This window comes from Dinoponera quadriceps, unplaced genomic scaffold (genome assembly GCF_001313825.1).
Source record: "Dinoponera quadriceps isolate SergipeBrazil2010 unplaced genomic scaffold, ASM131382v1 scaffold5021, whole genome shotgun sequence".
NCBI classification, from domain to species: Eukaryota; Metazoa; Arthropoda; class Insecta; order Hymenoptera; family Formicidae; genus Dinoponera; species Dinoponera quadriceps.
The window spans coordinates 81,926-108,827 of record NW_014560366.1 but is presented as its reverse complement, the minus strand read 5'-3'; the positions used below and the strand labels follow the sequence as shown (position 1 = coordinate 108,827).

The 26,902-nt window shown below is 33.4% G+C and overlaps 1 protein-coding gene across 1 annotated transcript; it reads right to left on the bottom strand.

Annotated features, from left to right (window-relative positions):
* Positions 1-6: 6 nt before the first annotated feature.
* On the bottom strand, positions 7-26,739 carry LOC106750781 (ATP-binding cassette sub-family G member 1). The gene is made up of 10 exons (XM_014631352.1): positions 26,377-26,739; positions 17,902-18,314; positions 10,781-10,898; positions 8,388-8,583; positions 7,927-8,074; positions 5,903-6,142; positions 5,430-5,546; positions 4,679-4,939; positions 1,919-2,175; positions 7-1,736 (listed from the first exon to the last, which is right to left on the bottom strand). Exons 2-10 carry the CDS (start codon positions 18,119-18,121, stop codon positions 1,398-1,400), a joined length of 1,896 nt encoding a protein of 631 aa, XP_014486838.1. The 5' UTR covers positions 18,122-18,314; positions 26,377-26,739; the 3' UTR covers positions 7-1,397.
* Between the last annotated feature and the right edge of the window lie 163 nt (positions 26,740-26,902).

Genomic DNA, 26,902 nt, shown 5'->3' with positions numbered 1-26,902 from the left:
ACATAAAGACACTCAGCTTTATAAGGATCTTATCGCTTTAATCCTCATACATACATCTATAACTTCCGTGCACGCATCATTATCAAAATGATTCATTTCAAAGGTTACTAACGATTATAACGGTTTTTGTGACAATAATTTCCGACTAGTCCCATCTTATTTTACTAAATAGAATATAATTCATCTTTTAATTCATCCTTTAGTTCGTTAGCGCAGATGTCGACTCTATGTGTGAAACCCTCGTAAAATTCAATATTAATGCACAAAAGTGTTATCAGATATATAAGATATAATATTAATGTACAAGAATGTTAAAATAAATGAAATATTTCTATAATTGCACTTTTTCGTATTCTATATAATAATGCGAGCAGACACATTGTACGGATAATAATAACGTTACGAAAATCTCGCTAAAGTTTAATGTTAAAACTACCAAAGCAGTTAAACTTGACTGGATTGTAATTTTTTATAAAAGTTCAGTCAAACTTATAATAGTGTATTTTATATCGTCTTATATCGTTTATACCATTTTATATCGTTTAATTGATGTTGAATAAAACTAAAAAAAATAAATAAATAAACATTTTTTCCCTTGCATTATATATTTATTCCAAAACTTGTCATTTTGACTGCTCTAGTAGAAATAAGTCGTTAATCGTCGGTATTCCTAATGTTAAGGTTTAAGATCTGCAAAGTTAACAATTTTCGTCGAAGTAATTATTAAAGACACGATTCAGCAATGTAACCTGCCAATCTTTACCAAATTTTACATTGATAGAGAATATCCCTAAAATGGAAAGATTTGAAAGATTCATTTCAATTAGCAAAATGAGACGATGAAGAGAAGCTTAAGCAGGAACTTAAGCAAAATATGACAATGCCGCAGTAACTTTTCTATTTACATTCTGTTTCCAATTTCCACTGGAAATCTTCACTGGAATCCGGTAAGCAAAATGTTAGCAGTATGCCGGCAAATTGGCAGCAGACTTGATCAAGATACCGTGCAGATTAAATTGTGTAGAACTGTGCAGATTCCATAGCCATCTGACTCCGCATTAAACTCGTGTTCTGTCGATCGAATCTGCTGACATAACTTGACGGCAGATCGGCAGCAAATCGAGTTAGATTTGCGATATGCTCCATTTAAAGACATTCAAATAATAATAATGAAACTTCAGATCATAGTCTGTTTCTGCCCTCAATTTGTCATCATACTCTATCAGCAGATCCTGTTGTATTTTTGTTAACAAGCTGTCGACAAACTTTACAACAAACAATGTGATTTCTGTGTTTCACATTCAAGAGCGTGTAAAAAAATTTGCGACAGCTTATTCTGCGGAGGAACTCCACAAATATCTTTAAAATACTGTGTTGACAAGATAGAGTAGTTTAGCTTATCTTCTGTTAAGTTTGCACCACAATGCACTAGCGGTTAAGAGATGCATTAATACTCCGATGCCAATGATCAGCACTAGATTGTTCACTACGTTTACGTTGATGATATCCATCTCTGTGAGGAACTTAATGGGTTTTTTAAAGTGACAATAGAAATCATCGCATTTCAATTCCGTCCTATCGAATCCATACATGGTGTATACTAGGTTGTGGAAACCTGCTCGGAAATACGATATATGGAACATCCAGCGGAAATAAACTGGTAGATCGATGTAACGGGTGCAGAAACCGAAGATGGATAAAACTACCAAAATTATGGGACCAGCAAATACTGCGATCTGTAAAAAATGATAAAGTTCAGCACCTTCTTTTTCGTATCTATTTTAATGTAATTATTCTAAAAACTATCACGCGCGCGCGCGCGCGCGCGCGCGCGTGTGTGTGTGTGTGTGAATTTATACGAATAACTTGAGGCAAAAGAATTTCCATATACGAGTATATATGAAATAGCAAAATTTACCTTAACCGGTGTAGTAGCACCAAGAAAGAAACCACATGCCTGTGCCGTTAAGCTAGCAGCTATACTGACTCCCATGAACGAAATTATACGATGTGTCTCCATGGGTTGGCCAGTTAACCAGTAACTCACAGTCAAGTACGTTGTCGCACATGCCGCTTGGAAAGGTATTTCAACGAGTAATATACTAATGTAATACGGTGTTAATCGGTACCAACGATTAAAATGCTCCCTTGTGAGAATCTGTATCTCCAATGGAACTAAAACAAATAAAGTTTCAATATATATATATAATAAAAATCGGCATGTATTCATGATAAATATTATTAACATAGTGATACACGTTGTTGTTATACGCACGCGCACGAACACATTTTATATCGCCTATTTACACACGCTCCATAGTATATATACAGACATACTTGTTGTGCGTTATACAATTAATTAGTATATGTATTACATTTTTTACAATGAAATATCACTAGCTGTGATAAATTGGCCAGCGATAAATTACTGTTGCTCAGTAGTTTTGTTACTTTTAGTATTATACGAATGATAAAACTAATGAACAACAGTAATTTATCACTGACCAATTTATTGCAGCAATTTACCAAGTAATACTTTGTTACAAAGGATGTGTGTGTGTGTGTGTGTTTTTAATAACATATTGTTATGAAGTAAACTATTTTGTAATAATGACATGGAACGCTTGTACATAATAATATCAATGCAAACATTTTAACAAAATCGTAAAGAAAATCTGTCTGAATATATAATATAAAATATGTGAATTATCTTTAATTGTTGTCGACGCAGAATTATAAAATTCGTCGAATTTATTAAATAACGTTATAAATCATTTGATCATTTAATCCATACACACGTGACGTTGACGTTTACTCACATGTAAATATGTCATTAATTTGGCACTGGCGATAGTCGTGTCTCCTGTAAATACTCTACGAAATTTAATCGTACCAACTATAAAAGAGATATTCGCGCGCGATTCCTTGACCTACATTTCGACATAATGATCGAACGTTCGCGAATATTGCACAAATATTGCAATGTGTGAGTTATTATATATGAAGCAACGACGGGGGCAATTATTGTTGATCGGTGCTTTGGCATTTCGAAAGGCGGGGAAATTGGAATGACGATGGAACTTATAGACTTATAGCTTACCCGTAATAACAGATACCCCGAGCAGGATAATCAAATTCACAAGCCAATCAAAACGTACATTTGGTAAGCCGAAAATATATAGCTGGGTCATAACGAAATCCGGTTATTGCGACAGATCATATGAAATCGGGATGAAGCAAACTGGTGAAATCTGACTTTCAATATCTCTTTACCATATACACTTCTCTTATAAAAAGTATTATTAGCTGTGATAAGCTGATCGGTGATAAAGTAGTCGTACGAATAAACGATCGCAGACAGCAATATTTTTTTTATAAGGGTTCTTGTTATACGCGTAAGAAGAAATAATTAATTCCTGCTCACTAAGAAATCATTATTCTGTGAAAATATCAATCGTGTTTAATAATTGTTGATAGCATACGATGTTGTATGTTATAGATTAAAATAACAAGCAAACGTAAACATGTATCTAATGAATAATATAAACGTATTTTTGAGAATTAATCTTGATGTGATAATTTTTATAGATCTTATATATAAGTAATATTTTTACATGTTCATAATAAAATTTATAATAAGGTCTCTTGTGAGTTTAACAAAGGTCAATGCTCTTATAGAACGTTGAATGTACAGTTGAAAATCGGCCAGTAAGCGAAATGTTAACAATATGCTGGCAAATTGGCAGGGGATTCGATAAAAATACCGTGATAGATCCATCTGTGTCCATATTAAGTTCGTGTTCCGTCGACTGAGTCTGCTGACAGAAAAAGTTGACAGTAGATCGGCGGCAGAAACCGAGTTGGATTTGCAGTATGTTCCACTTAAATACATTTAAATAGTGATGAAACAACAGATCTTGTTCGGTTTTTCGGCCGTCAATCTGTCATCATACTCTGTTAGCAGATCCTGTTGTATTTTTATTAACAAATTACCAACAAAATTTAGACACTACGTAAAATCTTCTGCAAATTAGACTATCCGGGTAGAATGCTTAATAGCAAAGTTGTAAGAAATTCGAAAAGTAACTTTATTGTGCGTGTGCGCGCGCGTGCGTATATATTCATATGATTTACATCTAATATATATTCATACAATTTATATGCATCATTTTATTGCAGTTAATTGCACATTGTAGATTGAAACATATTCATGAGTGTACGTATTACAGATGAACAATTATATTATTATAACTAACAGTTAGCAGAACTTGAAAGTAACTAGTGCTCGTTAGTTAATAATTACATGGAATCGATTTGCAAAAAGTATAGTCGTAAAAAGTAAAATTAAAAGTCCAATATCATGGCAATTATACAGATAATTTATTGTTGCATAATTTTATAATATACGCGACAAGTTGTAATATTTTCTCAAGTTCCAAGAAATATTTTCCTAAGTCTCATCATTGTTTTTCTACGACAAATTCGCGAATTCGATAAGAATAAAATTAAGCTAGTATCGATAATATCTTTGTTGCATTGCAAAATTATAAATTATTCATAGACGGAAATAATAAACGACTATATATATTCCTAACGAAACATGGTGCCTTTTGAGCGTTAATAACGCACCGTATAACCGAATATTTATTTAAACGATTTAATTCACTTAGATACTTACAGGCAAGAGTAACCGCCATTTTCCCGGTGTAGACAAGAAGTAGCAGTGATCCATATAGATAGACGTAATTCGCTAAGACATTAGCTCGATAACCGCTTCCCAAATATAGATAACCAAAAATTAGGCCAATTATCAGATGACAGAGCAATCGAGCTAACAACAATGTATAATCTCTTTTCAAGCATAACAGTTGCCTTTTGTACAGAAGGTAACACTGCGCCAGGAAGCCGGCAGGTATTAATGGGTCTTTCTCATCTCTTGCTGAAATCACACGCATAAAATCACCATTAATTCCATTCCCGGAGAAGCCGATCTGATGCCAACGAAATGTAAACTGTTATGCGTGCGAAAACAAGAGCTATAAAAATGAGGCTATTTTTCAAGATATATGTAGTAGCGAGCGGAAACCACTTTAGACGCTTACGTAAATTATTCAAGGAACAACCTTTCTGCCCATTTTAGATGCGAAACATTTTATTTTTACGGATTGATATAAATAACGTAATAATGATATGAATCTTATCGTATTGTTAAATATTCATACTGCAGGGAGAATTCTTGAATTCACACTATATATTTGTAATTTTTATATAAAGTGCGTACATGGGACTGTCGGTTCTTACATATTTGTTAAACATCATTTGTCATTCGAGATATGACGGTCTTATTTACGTATGTACTCGAGTATATCATTTTCGTGGATATTTGAAAATATCTGCGAAGGAAGTAATGAGAGAACGGAAGATCTTACTTGTTTCAGGCAGCACTGTGGTAAACGCAATTGATTTCTGATTATCTTGCAACTTCTCTGCCGCCGACACCAGAGTGTCGAGGGAAATACCGTATTCGCCGATTGCCACCTCGAGAACTGAAACAAATTCAAGGATTAACTTCCATTTAAGGATTAACTTATCTTATACAATATAGAAAAAACTGTAATTATTAAATGTATTTAAACGACAACGTGTCGCTAAAAGAGATACTGTGTTCTAAACTTCATTTATTCAAAAGCGCTACCTGGCGAATTAATGGATGTTTCGTTTCCTTGCAACTTACAAGGTATACTCTGTACACATATAATTTCATATTCAAAAAGGATTTCTACGAAAAATGGGAGCCGATTCGTTTACTTGAAACTTTCTATACATTTATGGATCACCATCAGTAGTGATAATATCACACACAGATAACATCTTATGTTTATATTTAAATTACTTTATTTACCAAAATCTGCCGGATTATGATAAGACGGGCAGTTGGCGCCGACGGAGGCCATGTGCGGCAACAAGGAATTGATTGGACCTTTGTATATACAGTAACCATCAGCCACTACGTATAGAGAGTCGAACATCTCGAGGAGCAAAGCGCTTGGCTGATGAATCGTACAAATTACCGTACGTTTTTCTACTTCGGCTAATCGTTTCATAAGCGCGACGCATTGACTGCACGAGGAGGAATCCAAGCCTGAAAAAGAAGCCGGACGTCATAAGGAAGTTATAAAGATTCAGTGTCATATTTTTCAGTAGCGCAACAGATGATAAATCTCTCCTAAATTTCGTATTTCTCAGGTATAATTACGTTTCCACATATTTCATCTAGCTATTTGAATAATAAACTAATTAATTTGAAACGAAGTTGAGATAATATATATATATATATATATATATATATATATATATACAATATTACAAATACTAAAATATTATTATTTTTTATTTGTTTTATTAATATTCAATATATATGTATATATATGTATTCATTATATTAATTAATTCGTTATTCATTAGTCGATTTAATAGAGACGTACAGACAACAAAGAAGGTATGTAAATGTTTGAATATGTGTATATGTATATTTCGGGTATTACAATAAATTATGAACTTAACACTACTGTATTTTTAAAACAAAATAATCCTGAAATTTACGTTTAATGAAATTTACTGTATTTTTAAAACAAAATAATTCTGAAATTTACGTTTAATGTTTAGTTTTTATAGTATTTTTAACGTTCTGCATATTTTTCGGTATATTAGTCTTTATAATATTTAATATAATTGTAGTTTTTCACCAAAGTTTCACTTTTAGCTTATTTTATTTAAAATAAAAAATTAAAAAAATAAAAAAATAAAATTGCACGCTAATATCTCAAGGCGTACATGTGAAAAGTGTCAATTTTAATCGCAAATCCGCTCCCGAACGGTCAATCTTTTCTTAATCGAATAGCAGTATTACTAGAATAAGTAATTATTACTTTTTTCTCTCTTGAATATCGTTAAATCCCATTAAATTAAATAATGATAATAATGATACGCACGCAAAGAACGAAGCGCGATATTAATCTTTCTCAATCATAGTTTCCTTGAACACCTTGCATTTTATTCGAGGCGCTAGAAATTCTATTGAATCGATAACACAGCGACTAATGATATTATTTCTGCAATGCAAATATTCGTGGTAGATTCATGTTTGCATGTATGCGTTAAGTATGAAGTAAGCAAAACTGAAAGAGAAAAAGACTGAAAATGGAATGAAGCAAACAGAAGTACATATCGTAAGTTGCGACAGGCGATTGCAATATCCTGCGACTCGATTGTCGCTAGTCACGGGACAGAATGTACCGTCACGCAATTTTTTCTGCCGTGTAATACAACGGAAATGAGCGCAACTCGTAGTTATTGTGAAATAATAGACCGCCATCGTAAATGATTATTATTAAGTCTATCATGTTACGATGGAATCACGATAATAGATGCCTTCTGTATTATTAACCGCGATTAATACGAAAACACGACAAAATAAGTATAAATTAGTTCATTTATAGTTAATTATATTACGATCGATGTGCACGACTTTACAATCTAGCACTGTTCACCTTTCCGGCTTCTCCTCTTTTTTCCCTCTTAACACTCTATGACGTTTTTATACATGTAATGATTGTATTGTATTGTATACTGATTAATGAATGCGCTCGTGAGTTATGATATTTATTACCTCACGTTTATTAATGATATCTAGAAGGTTATAATTGAGCACTATCATTATCCGTCTTTTTGCGTCCCTTCTTTCACGTCTTGCGATTCTATTTTCTCTCTTATTTACGTATCTACCTGCTTAGCTTTTCTAAATCTATTTGATTTATGACATTACGTAATTTTCAAGAATTCACTCCTGGTGAGGATAAAATTCGCAGAGCATGATAAAATTGGAATCACAGGCGCGATAAAAATGTCAGCACTCAAATTACTTACCGGTTGTTGGCTCGTCAAGAAATAATACTGAAGGATTGGTTAGGAGTTCGAAGGCAATGTCGAGTCGCTTCTTCTGACCTCCCGACAATTTCCCGCATAAAGTATCGTAACAATGGGTCAGTCCTAGCATTTCCAGTAGTTCCAAAACCTGCGTATTAAATGAAAATAAAATCGCGAATTATGAATTGAAGGAATGTGAAATCGGAAATGTCATAAATAATAGGAAGGCGATCGAGACCTTAGATACTAATTAATGATGCAATTGTAAAGCGAAACGCATATTTTATACTTGGAATAAAATTTGAAATAGATCTGAAGTGACCGAAATTTTTCTTTCGAGCGATCCATCAGGATAAAATTTTTGTTTTTTCTTTTTTCGTTTTTATTTGAGCAAAAGACGAAGTTGAGGAAAAATATCCCATTTAATATTTTTATAGTATGGATAGTCGATTATATCAAACCTGCGAGTGCTTATAAGCGGAGCTTATTGAACAACCGAGCTTCAAATGAGCAGCTACAGTCATAGCTTCTCCCACGGTGATTTTCGTTCTTAAGATGGAGTCCTGCTGTATATAGCACGAACTTCTTTTCCATCGTTCACTGTAAGGTAACCGAGTTTTTCCGTTGACAAGGATTTCTCCGCTTGTACCTTTCACCCTGTAACATTCGACGTCGATATTTTTAGACAAATAAATGCCATTAATGCTATAATTGTAATTAAACACTATCAGCCACATGGGAAATATCGAAAATACATATTATTTGAGCATCAAATTTGTCGTTTAAAACAATAAAATAATGGAAAAATAAGGAACGGAGAAAAAAGATATATGTTTCGTACGAATATATTCAACACGCATCTGTCTCCAAAAATATAACATACTAACACATACACTGAGATTCATTATTATTGGTATAAATTATATTAATTATTATCGTAAAGCATATATATTATTCAACCACTCTATTGACATTTTCTACATCTACGATGTTCGATTATTACGAAAAAAAGATAGCAGTAAAAAGCAGACACATAAATAGGATTAAGTCTAAATAAAGTAAAATTTGGGCATAAATAGGATTAAGTCGGAGCAAATAGACCTTGGAAGAGAAAATAAATAAAAATTAAGGAACGAACCCTGACGTTTATCATTTATCCGCCTTGCTAATAAATTCTATGAAAACGTGTTTCATGAAATATTAATTTCATCAATTCAATATGAAAATANTATTGGTTACCGTACTTAGCAGAGAGGTTAGTCAGCGTAGTTGTATTAATTTATCTGCAGTATTCAAATAATAATGAAGCAATATATACGTATGACGTATGAGAAAAAATTTCTCATATGTAGGATATCTCAGAGCAATATGTGTTAAATATTATTAAAATATTATTAAAATATTTATTGCACATTTTTGCGCATAAAACGTGCACAGTCTAGAGGTAGGTATAATTTAAGTAAACAAATACATCTTACTCTAAAATAATTACTCTAAAATAATGACGAGAAAAATTAATATTTTAGATTACGTTTGATAGATACATTACATATTTTGATATTTTAAACTATCGCGATATAGATCAATGCTTTTGATTTCCGGGTCAGAACCACGTTTTTCATAAATTTTGTTTCTCTCGCAAAAAAATAAATGGAATATTCATTAACCGTCAAAAGAAAATTTATGAAGGACGCATGGTACTAACTCAGAAGCCAAATCAGATATGCTAATTCAAATGATATGTTTTATGATTCAAATGATATATTGTTATGATTGTACGAGTCCAAGGCGCAAAGTTGTTGCGTGACTTTTTGTGGAATTCAGAAAATAATTCGATTATAGATTTGATTCCTCGCAGAAATCTTAACAGAATTAGCGCTGTAATTATTATAAAACATATCGCGTTCAAATTTATTTTTAACGAATCTGTCATCCGAAGAAAATCATATTTCACAGACTATACATTTTGTGTGAATTTTTACAAATATATTATTAATTAATAAAACACTCATTAATTAAATTATACGTAGAATATAGCCTGTCACTGAGTCTACCTTATCTACGGGTCTCCAATTTCCATGGAAAATACGAAATAATCCAGATACGAATATCGTAAAATGTCGATAATGTCGTAAAAAATATGACTAATCATGAACACTCGACAGAAGCATGTTCTACGTAAACGTGCTTATTAAGCAGCGTTTCTACATAATAAATCGAACATTTTATATTCTGCTGCAATTCTTCTTGTCTCATCATGCAATTTTTACACGTACGTAATTATTCACGTACACCGCGGTATAACGTGCAACAAAAGTTAATTTCTGAAAAGTTTCCGTCTATACATAACAAATGAGAAGACGAACACTGTCGTGCTATTTTAAAACTTTACGCCTCATATTCTTATAGGAAAATATTTCTGGCTGTGATAATTTAGCCAGTGATAAATTATTGTTGCTCAGTAGTTTTATCATTCATATGATTAATATGTGTGAAACTACCGAGCAATGATAACTTATCACTGGCCAATTTATCATAGCCAGTAATACTTTCATGTAAGGATATTCAATAAATCTAATTCAAATCCGTAGCACGATTTGTGGTTACCTAAACGTAACCTCAACTAAATTAAACAAATTTTCTAACAGAACAAGATCTTAATTTTATGTAAAAAATTGTGAAATGGGAAATAGAAATAGAGACGGAACATTAAGGATCCAAAACTAAGTAACTTATTATCTAAAATTGATTAATGACGTTTTGAGGGTAGTCCAAAGTAAGTTATCGCCCATGATTATAGATATCATTATTGCATATTATTACCGTTAAATTGTATCTTTTAATTATTACTCACGTGAAACCGGCAAGAACGTTCAGTAATGTCGACTTTCCGGCTCCGGAAGGTCCCATTATAGCCACTAATTCTCCGGCTTTAAAGTCGCCACTAACACCGTGCAAAATTTCTTTCTTGTCTGTAACAAACACGATATTACTCGCAATTATGTTGTGTTGCGTCACGGGCATTTTACGCGATGACTCATTGTTAAATTGCTTAATACTCGAAGCAACATCATTCACCTTATAGTTCGACTCAGGTGAAGTATGTGTGAAAAAGCTGAAAAAGTGGGATGTGCGAGCATTATATATTGGGAGTACAAATTAGTTTGGTCCGTTTTCAAAAGATGGCTCTGGCTGTTATGAATGTTTCATAGTGACAGCTGATTTCGGTGGTTTCAGAGAGGTTAGATATCTGTCAATAATATTCAGTTTATATCGCTTTGAGTTTCGTACAAAACCCTTGTTTTTTACTATGTTGAATATGTCAAATTTTATGTTAACTAAGCAGCATTTGCGGGAGGTTTTAGTTTTCTGCTTTAATTGGAAGAAAAGTGTAGCTGAAGCGCATCGAATGTAGAAGTTTATGGTGACAATGCTCCAACTGATAAATCATGTAGGGAATAGTTTCGACGTTTCAAGAATGGTGATTTCAGCGTTGAAGACAAGCCTCGCTCTGGACAGCCAAAAAGATTTGAAGATAAAGAATTAGAGGCATTACTCGATGAAGATCCGAGTCAAACGCAAGAGGAGCTTGCAGAATCATTGGGAGTTATGCAACAAGCAGTTTCCGTACGATTGAAATCCATGGGAATGATTCACAAGCAAGGCAATTGGGTGCCTTATAAACTGAAACAGAGAGACGTTGAAAGGCGATTATTTACTTGCGAGCAGCTGATTCAAAGGCAACAAAAAAAGGGTTTTTTACATCGGATTGTGGGGATGAGAAATGGATATTCTACGATAACCTCAAGAAGAAAAAATACTACGCTATGCCCGGTCAATCGTTGCCATCGACCTCAACATTAACACCAAAGCCGAATATTCATGATTCGAAGGTCATGCTGTGTATCTGGTGGGACCAAAAGGGTGTTGTATACTATGATGTGCTACAATCTGGCGATTCCATTACGGGCCATCGGTATAGGCTACAATTGATTCGATTAAGCCGTGCATTACGAGAAAAATGGCCGGAATACGAGCAAAGACATGACGAAGTTATTTTTCTGCATGATAACGCTCGGCCTCATGTCGCAAAAGTCGTAAAAAATTATTTGGAAACGCTCAAGTGGGATATTTTACCGCACCCGCCGTATTCGCCGGATATTGCTCCTTCTGATTACTGGTTGTTCCGACGGATGCAACACGATTTGACAAGTCACCGGTTCACTTCTTTCGCAGAAATCGAAAATTGGCTCCTAACTTGGATCCCCCCAAAAGATGAGACATTTTTTCGAGATGGAATTCGAAAATTGCCTGAGAGGTGGGAAAAAGTAGTAGCCAGTGATGGACAATATTTTGATTAATCTGTTCATTCATTTTGTTCTGAAATAAATGCATTTTTGACCACAAAAAAAAACGGACCGAACTAATTTGTACTCCCAATAATAATGTTATATAATAATTTATGAGCCTTGAACTCACATCAGTCTCGGTTGTGGGTTAAAGTTTAACCGTCATTTTATGCAACCAACGTAGCCGTTTAAAAAGTGCATACCTCAATTATCGACACTAAATAACGTGAGATTTCACTAAAAATATATAGAGTGTCCCGTTTTAATATCTTGAAAATGAAGCAATTGACAAAAAAAATAGTTCAGATAAAAGTTGTAGGGTTTGAAATATATATTATACGTAAACTGTAAACCCTGTAAACAACATTTTTTTTCTATCATGACCGTTATTTGCAACATTTAAAGCAACAATTTCAATGGAAGCAGTAAAATATCTTGAAAACGAATGGTTCACACACACACACACACACACGCGCGCGCGCGCGCGCGCATAGAGAGAGAGAGAGAGAGAGAGGAATCGATTTGTATTAAAAGAAAAAAAAAAGTTATACGATTCTATAAAAAAATAAAGTTAAAATGACTTTGAATTATTATTATTGACTATATAATGAAGTCAACTAACTTATATTCCTCTCCAAACCCTACATTTTTGGTTTATATGTGAACTATATTATCGTTAGTTATTTCGTTTTCAAGATATTTTATTACTTCCATTGAAATGAGACATCTTATAGAAGATAAGAGAACTATAAGATAAGAACTAAAAGATAAAATTATCTAAGATTTTTTCTTTCTTTCTCGGCAATATCGGGAGCGTGTACACCAGCAATAGGAACTTTACAGATAGCATTTCTAGAACGATCCAATTAGTTCTGTCAACCTTGCATATGCTCATCCAAACAGACCTTGAACTGCTTTCATGATAAACTGATAACAGATATAACTCATTAATCCTGTACCATTTATGATGAATCTGTGCATACAACTATAAACAATTCGAAGTATCCGTGATTCGTCATTGCAAGCCTAGCCTTGTTGCCATCATAAATCACCGAGGAAGATATTGAGTTATGTTTCTCCTCAATCACATTTTACATAACGCTCTGTCACAGTGTCTAACTACATGCATTGATAACGTTATACACGCGCGATAACAGGCAACATCTGCTCATCCGTATTCCAGCGCGTGTTCAAGATGCGCATATAATGGATCAAATGTCATTTGACCTCGTATAAGAGTACAACGAACGAGTGGTCCACATTAAGAGAAAATTCCAATCGAATAAACCGATTAGATGATACATCCGATTGTTATTTTACTGTCCGATCAAGTGATGGACGGACCTTTATTCGATAAAAGTATCCGATGAAGTCACTGATGAAATCTAATCGGAAAATAATTTATCCGTTGTAATTTTCATCGGATAAAAGCTCGACTTGAATGGATGAAATGATCGGACGACATTGCACTTGATCGGATATATATATACGTTTGTAATTTTAATAATATATATACGTTTTGTATTTTAATAATATATATACGTTTGTTATTTTCTAATTGGATTATCTGATCAGAAGTGATCGGATATTTTTCTCAGTGCGGATAAATGAAAACTGCTTTCGTGATAAACTGATAACATAGAGCTCGAAAGCACGACTTTCCTGGAAACTTGATACAACGGTGCCAATTCTTCTGCGAAGTCTGCAAAAGCGAATGTTACTTTTATTTTGCCTGTTCTCTTATTTATGGACGATGCGGTGCATTCCACATACTCGAAGAAATTCAAAAGAAAATGATCGGATTCGTTTTTTTCTTGGCTTCCATTTCGCGTGACCCGTTTTCAAGAAATAAATCTTGCATTTTGCGGAAAGAAGCTTGTCCATTTTATCATTTAATGCTCGCTCATTAGCTCGAAATATATCTTATGAGCGAGAATATTTTTATACTTCATTTTTGCTTCACGAAATGTAGATAACGACACGTCTATTATCGGAAAACGTCACTAGAGCGCAAACGAATAATTGTTATGCATTCGATTCCACTGTAAGGCGAAGGCGTACATTCTCTTCGACTCATTGTCAATGACGCATACGTTCCTTTTTTGGATCATGATTAATACACAATGTATTCTCATTGCGGATGTGGTTTCAACACGCAATCTTGTGAACTGTATCCTCGACATAATAATTCATCTAAGCGGTGCAATAAAAAAAAAGAAATTATCGAATACAATCTCGATCAAGCAGCAATATTTGTATTACGAATATCACCTTTTTTAATTTGAGATTAAATTCAATGGTATGAGATTAAATTCAAACGTATGCCATTCAGCATACATTTCTCATATACAGCGCATTATTATGTAATAATGTTTTATCACAAAAGATGATGACGTCATTGTCTTAACTCTTTAAGACCCGCACATTGATCTCATTGGAATAAAATATATATATAATTTGTAAAATTATCTCAAAGGACAATCCTGATAAAAATGTTTTTGTTCGAATAAAATTGGTTGTTAAGAAGTACGATTTTCTGAATGTACATAATTATATATATTGGACGTTTAAAATGTAAAAGTGGAAAAAATATTTAAAAAAATATAAAATTGTTTTATGTACATAATATTTATTTTCCGTTTATTTATAATATAATCGTTAAAAAATATCGGACACAATTTTCATAAACAGTATATGCTTATGTTTTTCCACTAATAATTTTATGTAAACCGGAGCGACGACTTTGTTTTATGTGCGATTACGTATATTGATCTTCAGGTGGAAAGATATTATTTCACGAGTTAGGACAAAGAATATTGCTTCATTTAGAATAGATTAATAATATAATATCGACGGAACCATTATTTTACCAACAGACGAAATTTGGGAAAGGCCCAAAGTTAATATACATTATTATGTACGCTGGACTTAAAAGTTAAGTCAATTCACGATGATTTCAAAATATACTTTCATGTGCAACTGTGAAAAAAATAAGAAATATCCTTTTCATCGCACCAACCATTATTGAGAGATCAGTAGCACGTCGTATCTCTTATATCATATTAAAGTAAAAAGATCAAGGACGGAAGAATAATATTTCGTTGAGAAAATAAATGAATCATCTAAAGAAAAGTATGTAAATCGGATTCGAGTTAATGAACGATAAGATAAGAACGATTGTGCACGACTGATAAACGCGAGAAATGTACTTTTTCTTCTTGTGAAATGTACATTAACTTTGGACCTTCCCCAAATTTCGTCTGCTCATAAAATAATGATTCCGATATTATATTCAATCCATTCTAAATGAAGCTATATTCTCCGTCCTAATCCGTGAAATAGTGTCTTTCCAGCTGAAGACTAATAATCGCATGTGGACCAAAATTATCAATGCTCGGATTTATATAAAATTATTTGTGAAAAAATGTAAGTATATTCTACTTCTTGTAAAATGTACAAAAATCGGTTAATAAACATTTAAAACTGTGAATTCCGCTATTACTTCATTGTTCTTTTCTTTTACAAGCTCAAAAAAAAAGAAATTATTTTATTCGTGGAAGCTAATTTTACTAATCTAATAACGCAGACAAAACAACAAAGTCAAGTTTCCTTCAATATGTATGTTGAAAAGTCATATAATAATCAGTAATTTACTTTTGTCAAGATGAAGCAAATTAACAATGACATATTATGAGTTATACGTTATTCTAGTCACTACATATTCATGTTAATGCATTTTATAGATGAATGGATATCACGCGAAGCGTTTTCTAGTCATCACATTACGGAAACGTCTGTACTAAATGAAATATGATTATTACACTGAAAGAAAAAAATATNCGCACTAATTTAGTTATTTTTTTAGATAATTAAATAAAATTAGATTAGATTAGATTTTAGGTAAATATTTTTTTAGTTATTTTTTTAGATAAAAACATTTTTTGCTTAGATATTTTTTCTCTCAGTATACGATTATATATATATATATAATCGTATACTGAGAGAAAAAATATCTAAGCAAAAAATGTTTTTATCTAAAAAAATAACTAAAAAAATATTTACCTAAAATCTAATCTAATCTAATTTTATTTAATTATCTAAAAAAATAACTAAATTAGTGCGCGTCTTATTTATTGTGCCATTAGACACTTCTTCGTTTAATTGCTTTCAGCATTATTGAGACGATTATTCTGTCAATGACGTTTCCAAGTCGTGTAAAGTTTGTATATTTTCAAAATGTAGCGTGATACTTTCTCCGTTTAAAACTTTCTTCTTCTCTGTGGTAGGATCGTGTTTCAAATACTTTCTCTCATAGTACGTCACTAACCCACAATATGCGGTTGTTACTAAAGTAATCGTCTCGCTTAAATAATTCCCGGTGATCCGTACGTGTGTGTGTGTTGTGTGTGTGTGTGTGTGTGTATGTGTGTGTGCGCATGTGCATGTGTGCGTGCGTGCGTGCGTGTAACAATGCTTCTATAATGCAATCACAACAGGATTTTAATCGAATAGACATGTTAATACACTTCTCGCATTTTTGCGCTTATGGTAATACTCGCCACGTTGTAGACTATGAAAATTTCTTGTCATCGTTGAATAAATTGCGAGCATTGCGGAATGACAATCTGTTTTCATTTATATGTAACGTGTAATTATTATTCATGAGTTTCGAGAAATTTCTATCATGACTATATTTGTTCTTGCTTATGGATCAATTTACGTGGCGATGTGTAAGAGATATGATTATAAATATATAAAATATAATAATAACGTTTTGAACAACAAAAAATCTATTTTCTTGCCTTAAGATTTTGTAGATGATTTTTTTATAGATTTTTGACTGATAACATAACAATCTGGGCATAGAATGTCCAAATCATGTCACAAAATTTTGAAACATTTGCTATTTTTATAAAAAAATATTAGAATTCCAATTCTTAGCAACTTTAATAGCAGATTTTTCAAAAGCCTGACATGATATCCTCACGGGAAAAACTACAAAAATACACTAACTTTGATACGAATATAAATGATAAGAATTGTTCTATTTAAATAAGTCAATAATATTATTTTATTTTGTACTCGAAAAAATTACTGGTATATTATTGAAGAACAATAATTTTGCACATCTTCTTTAAAATAAAACTTACATTTAATGCAAAAAGTACATTTTGCTGCAAAATTTGTACTTCTATCAGGAAATATAATCTTTTATTAAAAATTTTCTCGTACTCTTGTAGTTTTTTCCATACGGATAGAGACATTCTGCGTCCAGATTTGTGTTTAGCAGCCAAAAGTACATAAGAAATGACTTACGAGAAAGTAATATATTTTTTCAAACCTCGAGACAAATCTCCTGTTGCTTGATGTAACACGACAATATATATTATGTGTAATATAATGTTCCAAAATATATATGAACATAGATTATTTTTCGGAGAAATTCTTTGAGCATGAATTTTTTCAAACATATGAAACTGCAAATTACACCCACGAGATACGACTTTTCCAACGATCGTGGAGAAGGCGCGAATCTGCGCAGAAGCAGCTGGTTATATCTTGCTAACGTCTGTGTTATAAAATATTAAGACTAGGAAATAGATGATTGTTGTTCAGCGGTACTCACTGATTCTGAACTTGTAGAAGTCCCATTCCTTAATGCGATAACGTATATCGCGGAAGGACAAGTCGATCTCCGGTCTTTTCGGGAAAGAGTGCTTCTCCTGTAGGAAGTAATTGTTGCTGTCCATAATCGCCGAGTCTCGTACGTCATCTTGACTGCTACGATCGAACTGGCAGCAGCTTAGAGACGATCGCGAAGGGGAACAGTGTGTCGGAGTGGTCATTACGAATGAAAAATGCGACACAGATGCGGAACGTTAATTTGTTGGTAATCGAGTTTATGCAAAAATCGTCACTTTAAATGTCATTTGGCATAAGTACGTCTGAGTACATATCCATTACACTACACTTCAATCCTGCGCAAATGTTCGTTGTTACGATGATCGTCACTCTTGCATAATTTAACGCTGCGTAAGCCTGAAAACCAACAAAGTATATATTGAAAATGATTATTATTTAATATTATTTAATAATACATGATATTTGTTAATTATGATACATATCAACTGTAATTAAGAGAAGATGCTTTTACATCTCATCTTCTCCAGATGCTTTTACGCCTCATCTTCTCTAATTTTATGTAAAAAAGAAAAATATTGCTCTCGTGCGCAATATGCTTTCGTGGGTATATTATATCCGTATATATATAACCTTGTATTGCGACACACAATCAATATTGTAAGATATATTTTTCTCTTATGTTGACGGTGTAATGTAAAGATTTAAGGCATTATTTGCTTTCGTATTAGTAAACGGATAGTAAATTGCAGGCAGAACCGGTTAAATACAAAGTTGAAAGATGAAGCTCGTATATCGTGTAAAACACCGATATGTCTAGTCAGCCTAGTTAAACGGACTATGTCCAGTAGATGCGAACGCGAAAAATTTCACAATAATGTCATGTATACCCGAAAGGAAGAAAATATCACATTTGTTTTCATTGTTTTACATAAAACGACCGTAATTATGTCTGACAGTTGGTGAACAACCGAAGAGAGATTTTCGAATCTTTCTATTTGCCCGGACCAAAACCAAACAAAAGAAGTTATCGGCTCTAGAACAGCTATGAAAATAGAATTGCCCGTTGTGTATCGTTCTCCAATCTGCAGAAACTGGTACAATCGGATGCGCTCAAGTTGCCCAGTTTGCCTTGTATTCGCAAAAAGATAAAATATATAACGATTCGTCGATTCCTCTCGTTTTCTCCCAAAACGAAACAATCAAATTAGTAACTGCAGAAGCGAGAAGGAATGTTTTCTAATATGTTCCCTGCTGCACTGATTTTTTACGACTTTCGGTCCATATTGCGCGGATCGCGTGAGCTTTCCACGTTATCGAGAACAATAGTTCTACTTAATAAGTTCTACTTAATATGACACGATAGGATATATGCGTTATAACATTTATAAGACTGGAAATCATTATTAGTAGGAAAAATATATGAAAAAAAATTATTGTACGTTCGATGTGACATTTGCATCTTAAACATCCTGTGATAGCAATATTTCATAATTCTTGTGCATAAAACAAATGTGAACTTTATGAGTGGATGGACTTTTCATTAAAAACAATTAAATTGATCTTGAACGTTTTATATACACGGAATAGAGGAAAATCACAAGTACTAATCCTTCCTACGATAATTTATCTCCGATTGTCATTCAACGCGTGCGACATACATATACTCGAAATTGCATGCCTTGAGCATGAAAAATAAATCTGCGGAGAGGAGAGAAAAAAAAATAATACGCAGCTTACTTTTTTCCCGGTATTGTACTTGAGGTATTGCGAAACTCTTTCAAGAAAGCGCAAAGGTTATTGGCAATTTATCAAACTGATATTCGCAATTACCAATGTACGTAAAAGGAGCATGTTTATTAGCATGTTAAATGTAAACACCGGCCGACGAGTAGAACTTCCATATTAATTGCTTTATTAGAGCAAAAATAGCGTACGTAAGAGTGTCTTGTCTCACGGGATAATACTCCTTAAATCTGTGGGGAACGTCGGAAATATATTTGCAAAGTCGGAGATTTTGGTGGTTGCAATTGTGACTGGATGAAAATACGTAACGATTAATATAACGAAGAGGCCGTTCCGTGCTACGTTTATGCAGCGAATGATCGGTAAAAAACATCGATCAGGAATAAGTATATAAATTCTACATTATCATAATCGTAACACGTGCATTTTGACTTCAGCAAAAAATAGACGTTCAGTATGATAATCTTAATAAAAAACGTTTTGCATTAACGACATTAATATTATAAAATATGACACGATAGGATATATGTCATATATCATTTAATTGGATGTTAAACTATTATGTCAGCGTTATTTGAAATCCGCCTTGATTTAAGTTGCACGTTCGAGTTGGAGAATGAGATATAATACGACTTAGACTTCAGACTTGTACTGTTCCACAAAGAGAAGGTTAATACCGTTTTAACTGGAAGATGCTAATTTCGGGAATCAACTTAGACTAGCTGAAAGCTGATGCAGATCATTAGCCTAAACCGGCGAGATTTTTGGAACTCGTAACATGTTTTCGCCGAATATGCATCAACGATAATACCAGATAACGAGAGTTTTATGCAAATTCCGATTATGGCTACTCGAATAATAGTGCCCGTGAGTATAATAAAAACAGAAGAAAAAAAGTTAATAGGACAAATAATAGTACAATAAATTTGAAACTGGTATTTTAACAGATTTCTTTGTGTATATTCCTTTAAAACCGGAAATGGCGCACAAATTATATATGTATATATACCGTGTAAGTATACATATACATTATTATAATGGAGAAAACTGCCCAAAATACATAAGATCTAAAATATTTGTATGACATCGTAACTTCTCATGAGCGTGTTTTATACGTAAAGTTAAATTTGCATGAAGCCGAGTTTATGCAAAATCTACGTTCTCTCACTCGGTCTGCATGATTCGACGATTTCTGCGCAATTATCATGTTTCAAACATTTCAAAGTGCATAAGAACAAATATCATATTGTGCTTTCTGTTATTATTGTGGAAAAATATACGGACAAGTCCAAATATCTTCTCAAACATTTCACATTATCTATAGACGAATGTGTATAACAGCCGTCAGCGATAATATATAATAAAATCATTTATTCACTCATGTATCGTCATCAGAGAATCGCGCCAAAATATTTGCAGAGAACAAAAGTATTGAAACGTCCCGAGCGGAACTTTGAATGTTTCAGTTTGTTTTGTTCGTTTGAATGTTGCGAACAGCAGGAAATTGAATTCCCCGATAGTTGTATCAGTGAGTTTTATGACTTCGTAAACGTAAGCTTGGACTTTCAAACGCGATTATGCACCACGCTCTCTACACGCCTTACCACGTGACTCCAGTACTTAGAGCCAACTTCCAAAAAAAACTCGGGTCGACGGATAATCATATTTCGTAAGCTGCCTTTTGCTCTCATCTTAGCATTCTGAATGACAAAAATCAGTTAGTAACTGCATCAGCACAAAATCTAACGTGATGTCGTGCTCGTATCTATATTTTTTCTATATTTAGTTTCTTTTATTTACATTTAAATTAATTATTTAGTGAAACTTGCATTTTGTACGTAGATTGGCATATCAGTCTTTAATAATTTTTTAAGTTTCATATTCAATGTATGTATTGAATACACGTAAGCAATTTAATCATCCTTATAATTCCGTTTCGTTAAGAAAAATTATACGATATTTTATATATAAAAAAATATTAGAGAAAAAGATTTAGAGAATAGGTTTAACATAATCTAAATTAAATCAGAGTAAATTTTTCTTCCAGTTTTTCTTCGGTTTAGTGTAAAGATCGAGAAAACAAAATATGGATAAACTTAATTAAACTAATATAGTATTAACATCAATTTTATTGGCACGCATTATTATTCTTTTTTCGCTTTCGCCCTATTTATAGATATTATTTTAATATTCAACAAATTGATACAGATTTATGTAAGAAATATATATTTTTCAATCTTTCTTACGTAATTTCACAGTTTATTATTTCTAACTTTTCCTACGACTTATGTAATTTTCCGAAGTACTGATTAATCAAATTAATTAAGAGAAATGCACAATTTCTCGAATTGGACGAGACTCGTTCGATCCGTTTAATCGATTCAAAATTTGATATGTAGACTTTTATTGATTGCGAATTACTCTTACTTCTTCCTTCTTTAATTTTTGGCTTTATTCACAGATTCTGTTGAAAATAAGAAACCGTAATAGATCTTAATATTGCGTTTAAATCCAATGTTTTGTCAAATGAAAATTGGTTTTGTGTGTGAATCGATAAATTAGTTTATCAAAGATTAAGAATTAGCGGATGAAAATTAAATTACGCGATAACGTATGAATGTTTTAAAGAAACCATAATTTTTCAAGCGTGTTATAAACGTCAATATATTGAGTATTCAGATTTGATTGAATTCGTGCGCAATAATAAATATGTAAATGAGGAATTTATTAAATTCTTTTTAAGTACTGAGCAATTCCTAGCTTTATTATGAATTTAATTTTAAAATTACACATGTGTCTGACTAATAACTAAGAAGCCACGAAAGACTCAGCACGAAATGATTCATCGAATTGACGTCGAATTAACGTCGTTCGATATCATTTCTATTGTTTTGACGTCGACTTGACGTTAATTTGATTCGATTCGATACGTACGTTTCTCGCTAGGGGATTGCAAAACTGACCGATTAAAAGTAATTTAGAAAGTATTTTAAATATGCGTCAGAATATTTCTCCCTTTACATCATAACTGACTCATTAAGTACTCCAGTTAACTATTATATAACAAAATTATATACCGACTGATTTAACAACAGAAAAATTTCTGAGAAACCACGGAAAGTACATACAACAATTATGCACCAAATGTATATACAATAATTATGAAGCAAGCATAAGTCACAGCAAAAAATTGGTTAACGGATGGAATCGCGAATTTTACGTTTTTATCATCTTGCGATAACTGTGAAAGTTAACTTTTAAATAAACAGACAATACAAACGCTCCATTTACGCCGTTGTCACATTACATTGGCAATTAGGGACGGGGAAGTTGCTAAAATTAGAAATCTTTAAAATGCTATTTAATAAAATACCACTGAATTATCAAAGGCGGATACAAATCGACGTGATGCATGAACTTTCACGAAATTTCTCACCTCTTTTCCTTTTTTACTTATCTAATTAAATCTTTTGTATTGCAAACAAAACAAAAGCGTTGAACTGAAAAAGAACAAGGAGGAACGTCGCAGTTGTTGCAAAATAAAATTTATAGTAGAAATAAAGAGAATCGCGAATCTTATAGCATTTATTTTGTAAAACGTTATATAAAAACTCGAGGGTAGGCCGACACATAATTGAAAAAAATATTATATCAATTCGAAGGAAAGAGAGTTGTGTAGAGAAAGAAAGACAGACGTAGGTGTAAATAAGCGCGCGCGCGCGCTCCTGGGCACGGAAACCGTCCTACTTTCACAAAACACTAACAAAATGAAACGTAAAGCGTGTACGCTCTTTCTTTGGATGAGAAGTTTGTCGGTCTGAGTCATAGCAACGCCATATCATTGCGATACGAATTGAAGAATCCAACAATATATACGTTGATAAACCAGAACCAGAAATAAAAAAAGCATGGTAGACATAGAATTTGATTAATCACAATAAACTAATTAATCTCTAACTGGCTATTACATACAAACGCAAAATGACGAATAATTAAATAATCTCAATGATTGTTTATAGATAAATAAAACTTGTGCTACACGGTCAATTAAGTAAATCAAAGATATTTGTGCTGCCTCATGCGCTCATTCTTGCCTGCAAGATTTAAATTAACATATTGTTTATCTACATGGTTAATAGTACCATTTTTACAGTTTTATTTCGCAAGGGGGCAGAAAAACCGGCAAATCGTGGGGCATTCGAGATCTTCTTGTAAATACGGGATTGCCGAACAATATCCCCACGTATGTTTGTCCCGTTTTTCTTTTAATAAAAATGAGCACCATAACGCACGAGGAAGAGATCGTCAAAGTTGTTTTATTTTAGGTTAGCCCGAGGTAAAAATAGTAAATAGTATGTAAATACATTTGTTGACGAGCGAAAGTAATTTGCAAAATGAATATACACGCAACGCGACGTCAAGTACATAAGATGTCTGATATAAGCCATGCCAACCGCCACGTATTTATAGCTTAGGTTAATATGAACGGAAAAGTTCTTTAACATTTTGCAAACAATTGCGCAAAATTTCGAATCATTAATTATCAAAAATGGCCATATATAGAAGCTTCTTTAACTAATAACTCAAAAATTTGCATAGTTATTTGCAAAATATTAAAGAACTTTTTATGTTCAAAATGGCCTGATCTATATAACAGCTGTTGCACCTAACGAGGTTCAAGGTTCAATATATTAATATCTATTGCTAGGTACACTGAGAAAAAAATTGAACTTTTACGAAGTGAATGTTTTTGTTGACTTCTTCGATTCTTCGATATTTATTCATTAGAAAAAAATTTTTGAGAAAAATTTGACTGATGATGGAATATATATTTTTGTAAAATATACGTAAGTCTTCTTATTAACTGATTTGTTTGATGGGAATAAAATTGTATTTCGCCGTATTTAAAGAAACGTTTACTTTGAGCGAAATAATCTTTATATTTCACAAATAAATGTTTAAGTTTTCTTTTACCAGTGCACAACAACTGTCACCTACTTGTAGATCAGGCCACTCTGAATAAAAGAAGCCTCTATCGTTTTGCAAATAACCATGCAAATTTTTTAGTTATTAATTAAAAAAGCCTCCCCTAGACAGCACGTCTAAAATCGTATCATAAAACGTCTTTAAGATATCATAAATGTCTTTAAGAAGCCTTTCTTTAAGATATCTTACGACCCGAACTTAGACGTTGTAGCCGTTTTCAATCATTAATAATGCATCATTTTTTGCTGGTTATGCGCGAAGTAGTAGAGAACTTTTTTATTCATATTGACCTAAACTACGAGTATATGACGAATGGCATGGTTTGCGTCAGACACCCTTATATATTAGCACATCGAGGCAATTGAAACGACTTAATCGTTTGGTCAGCATTCGCATGCATCAAGGATACAATTATAATACAAGATAATCTTGTTAATTACAACTGCATAGTTATGTTTCGAATAATCGGCAAACCTCGTTTTTTGTTCGTTGTACTAATAACGCCATTAGACAGTTTTACAGCTTGAGAATCAAATGCGAAAATAAGTAGCTGAAATGTAACCATGTTTGTGTTAAATATTAAAGTAGATATTGCAGAAGATATTTATGTAATATTAAAAAAAATAGAAGCTTCTCTATTTAATCTCTCCCGTAGAAAAAATAAGTTTTGCTGATGCAGCAAGTTGTTTATCAATTTACGTCAAGCAAAGAATACATAGAAAACATAAATTTACTGTTGTAGAAAAACGTCATTGCAACAATGATAAAATTTATTTGACATAAACAAATTACTTCGTTATCCATAAATCCAGCAAATTGCAATTAATGCTCTTAACACATTTTTCTGCTGTCAAAATAAATTTCTTTGCTTTTTCCAAACAAATTTTTTTTTCCTGTCACTATATTAACAAACAATTTGCCGTTCTAGCTGGGCAAAATTTTCCTCGTACAGCAATGTGAATAGGGAATGTTTACAAACGTAATGACGGGGTCAATAATATTACAAAAAAATAAAAACCCCGACTATTGCCGTCATACATCGCGAAGCATAAAATTACGCTCAGCCATCCTAACGGTAAGCCAGCGCGGCAACGAAACCCAAAGCGTGAGATATTCTTCGTGTTAAAAACGTTCCATTTTCCCTCTCTCCTTTTGTCGAAACGGCACTACGAACGTGACTATGACGCGCCTGTTTCCTAGATCGAATTATGAGCGAGGTGACACGAAAAATCTCCATTACGGTCGATTCATTTCCGGCATGCAAATAATCTGAATGTAAGATATCAAGTGAATGCATCGTCGCGCGCGAGCGTAACGTGCGAGCCGATTGAAATGTTAACGGAAACGCGCTGGAAGCGAGCGACGACGCGCAAAAATGAGCACCCCTTCAAACATTTCTTTATGTTTCGCGGGGTAACGAAAGGGATGCATCGATCGACGACGTAATGGCTTTCCAAGCTGCGTTTTCCGAGACTCTCGGAAGACCCAATCAGACTGGCATTTAATCGATCAATCGTTCGGTAGAAGAAGATCAAAGATCTCTTCGTCGTCTGATCGTTTAATTAAATGCTAATCTACCCGTCGAATAGAGTTCTTGAACGTAGCCATATCCTAGGGTGCAACGAACTGAACGGTTTTGCAGGTCGGCCGGTTGCTTTATGCGCGAAGACGATCGATAGGTACGCGACTCGCAGCAGGCAGAAAATAGACATTCGTATTACGTATTCACCTAATGCGATGTACGTTAGTCCGTTGTGTGGGTGAGCGGGCTCCAAGTTGCGGTTCCGTCGCTCCGGGCACAATGCGCGACTGTCAGGGCCGAAAGCTCGCCGATGACTGTCGACGCGCTTTCGCAGCGCTCTTCACGTTAACGCGCAGAGCCGCGGCGAGCCGCACATCGTCTCTCACTCTGCCTACCAGCCGGTTCTTTCCACGCTGATTACCGTCCAACCGTGTTTTAATTGCATTCCCCTTTGTATTCCCTTGTATTACTAACGAAAGATGTTCTCGTTATAACGTAAGCACTTAACGCACTCGATCTTTCCGAGCGGCTCGCACGCAGCTGCTCGTCGTCCGGCCATTTCTCGATACACTAGCGCAGCTAACTTCAGTTTGGGCGGTCGTGACAATTTCGATTCTGAATTTAAGTCACGCCAATATCCGGCTTGAGAATCTTGTATTCGAATCCGCTTGGCCTGCAGTTGAACGACGTATCGCGGAAGATCTCCCGATAGAAATATTATGCTGAGAATTTC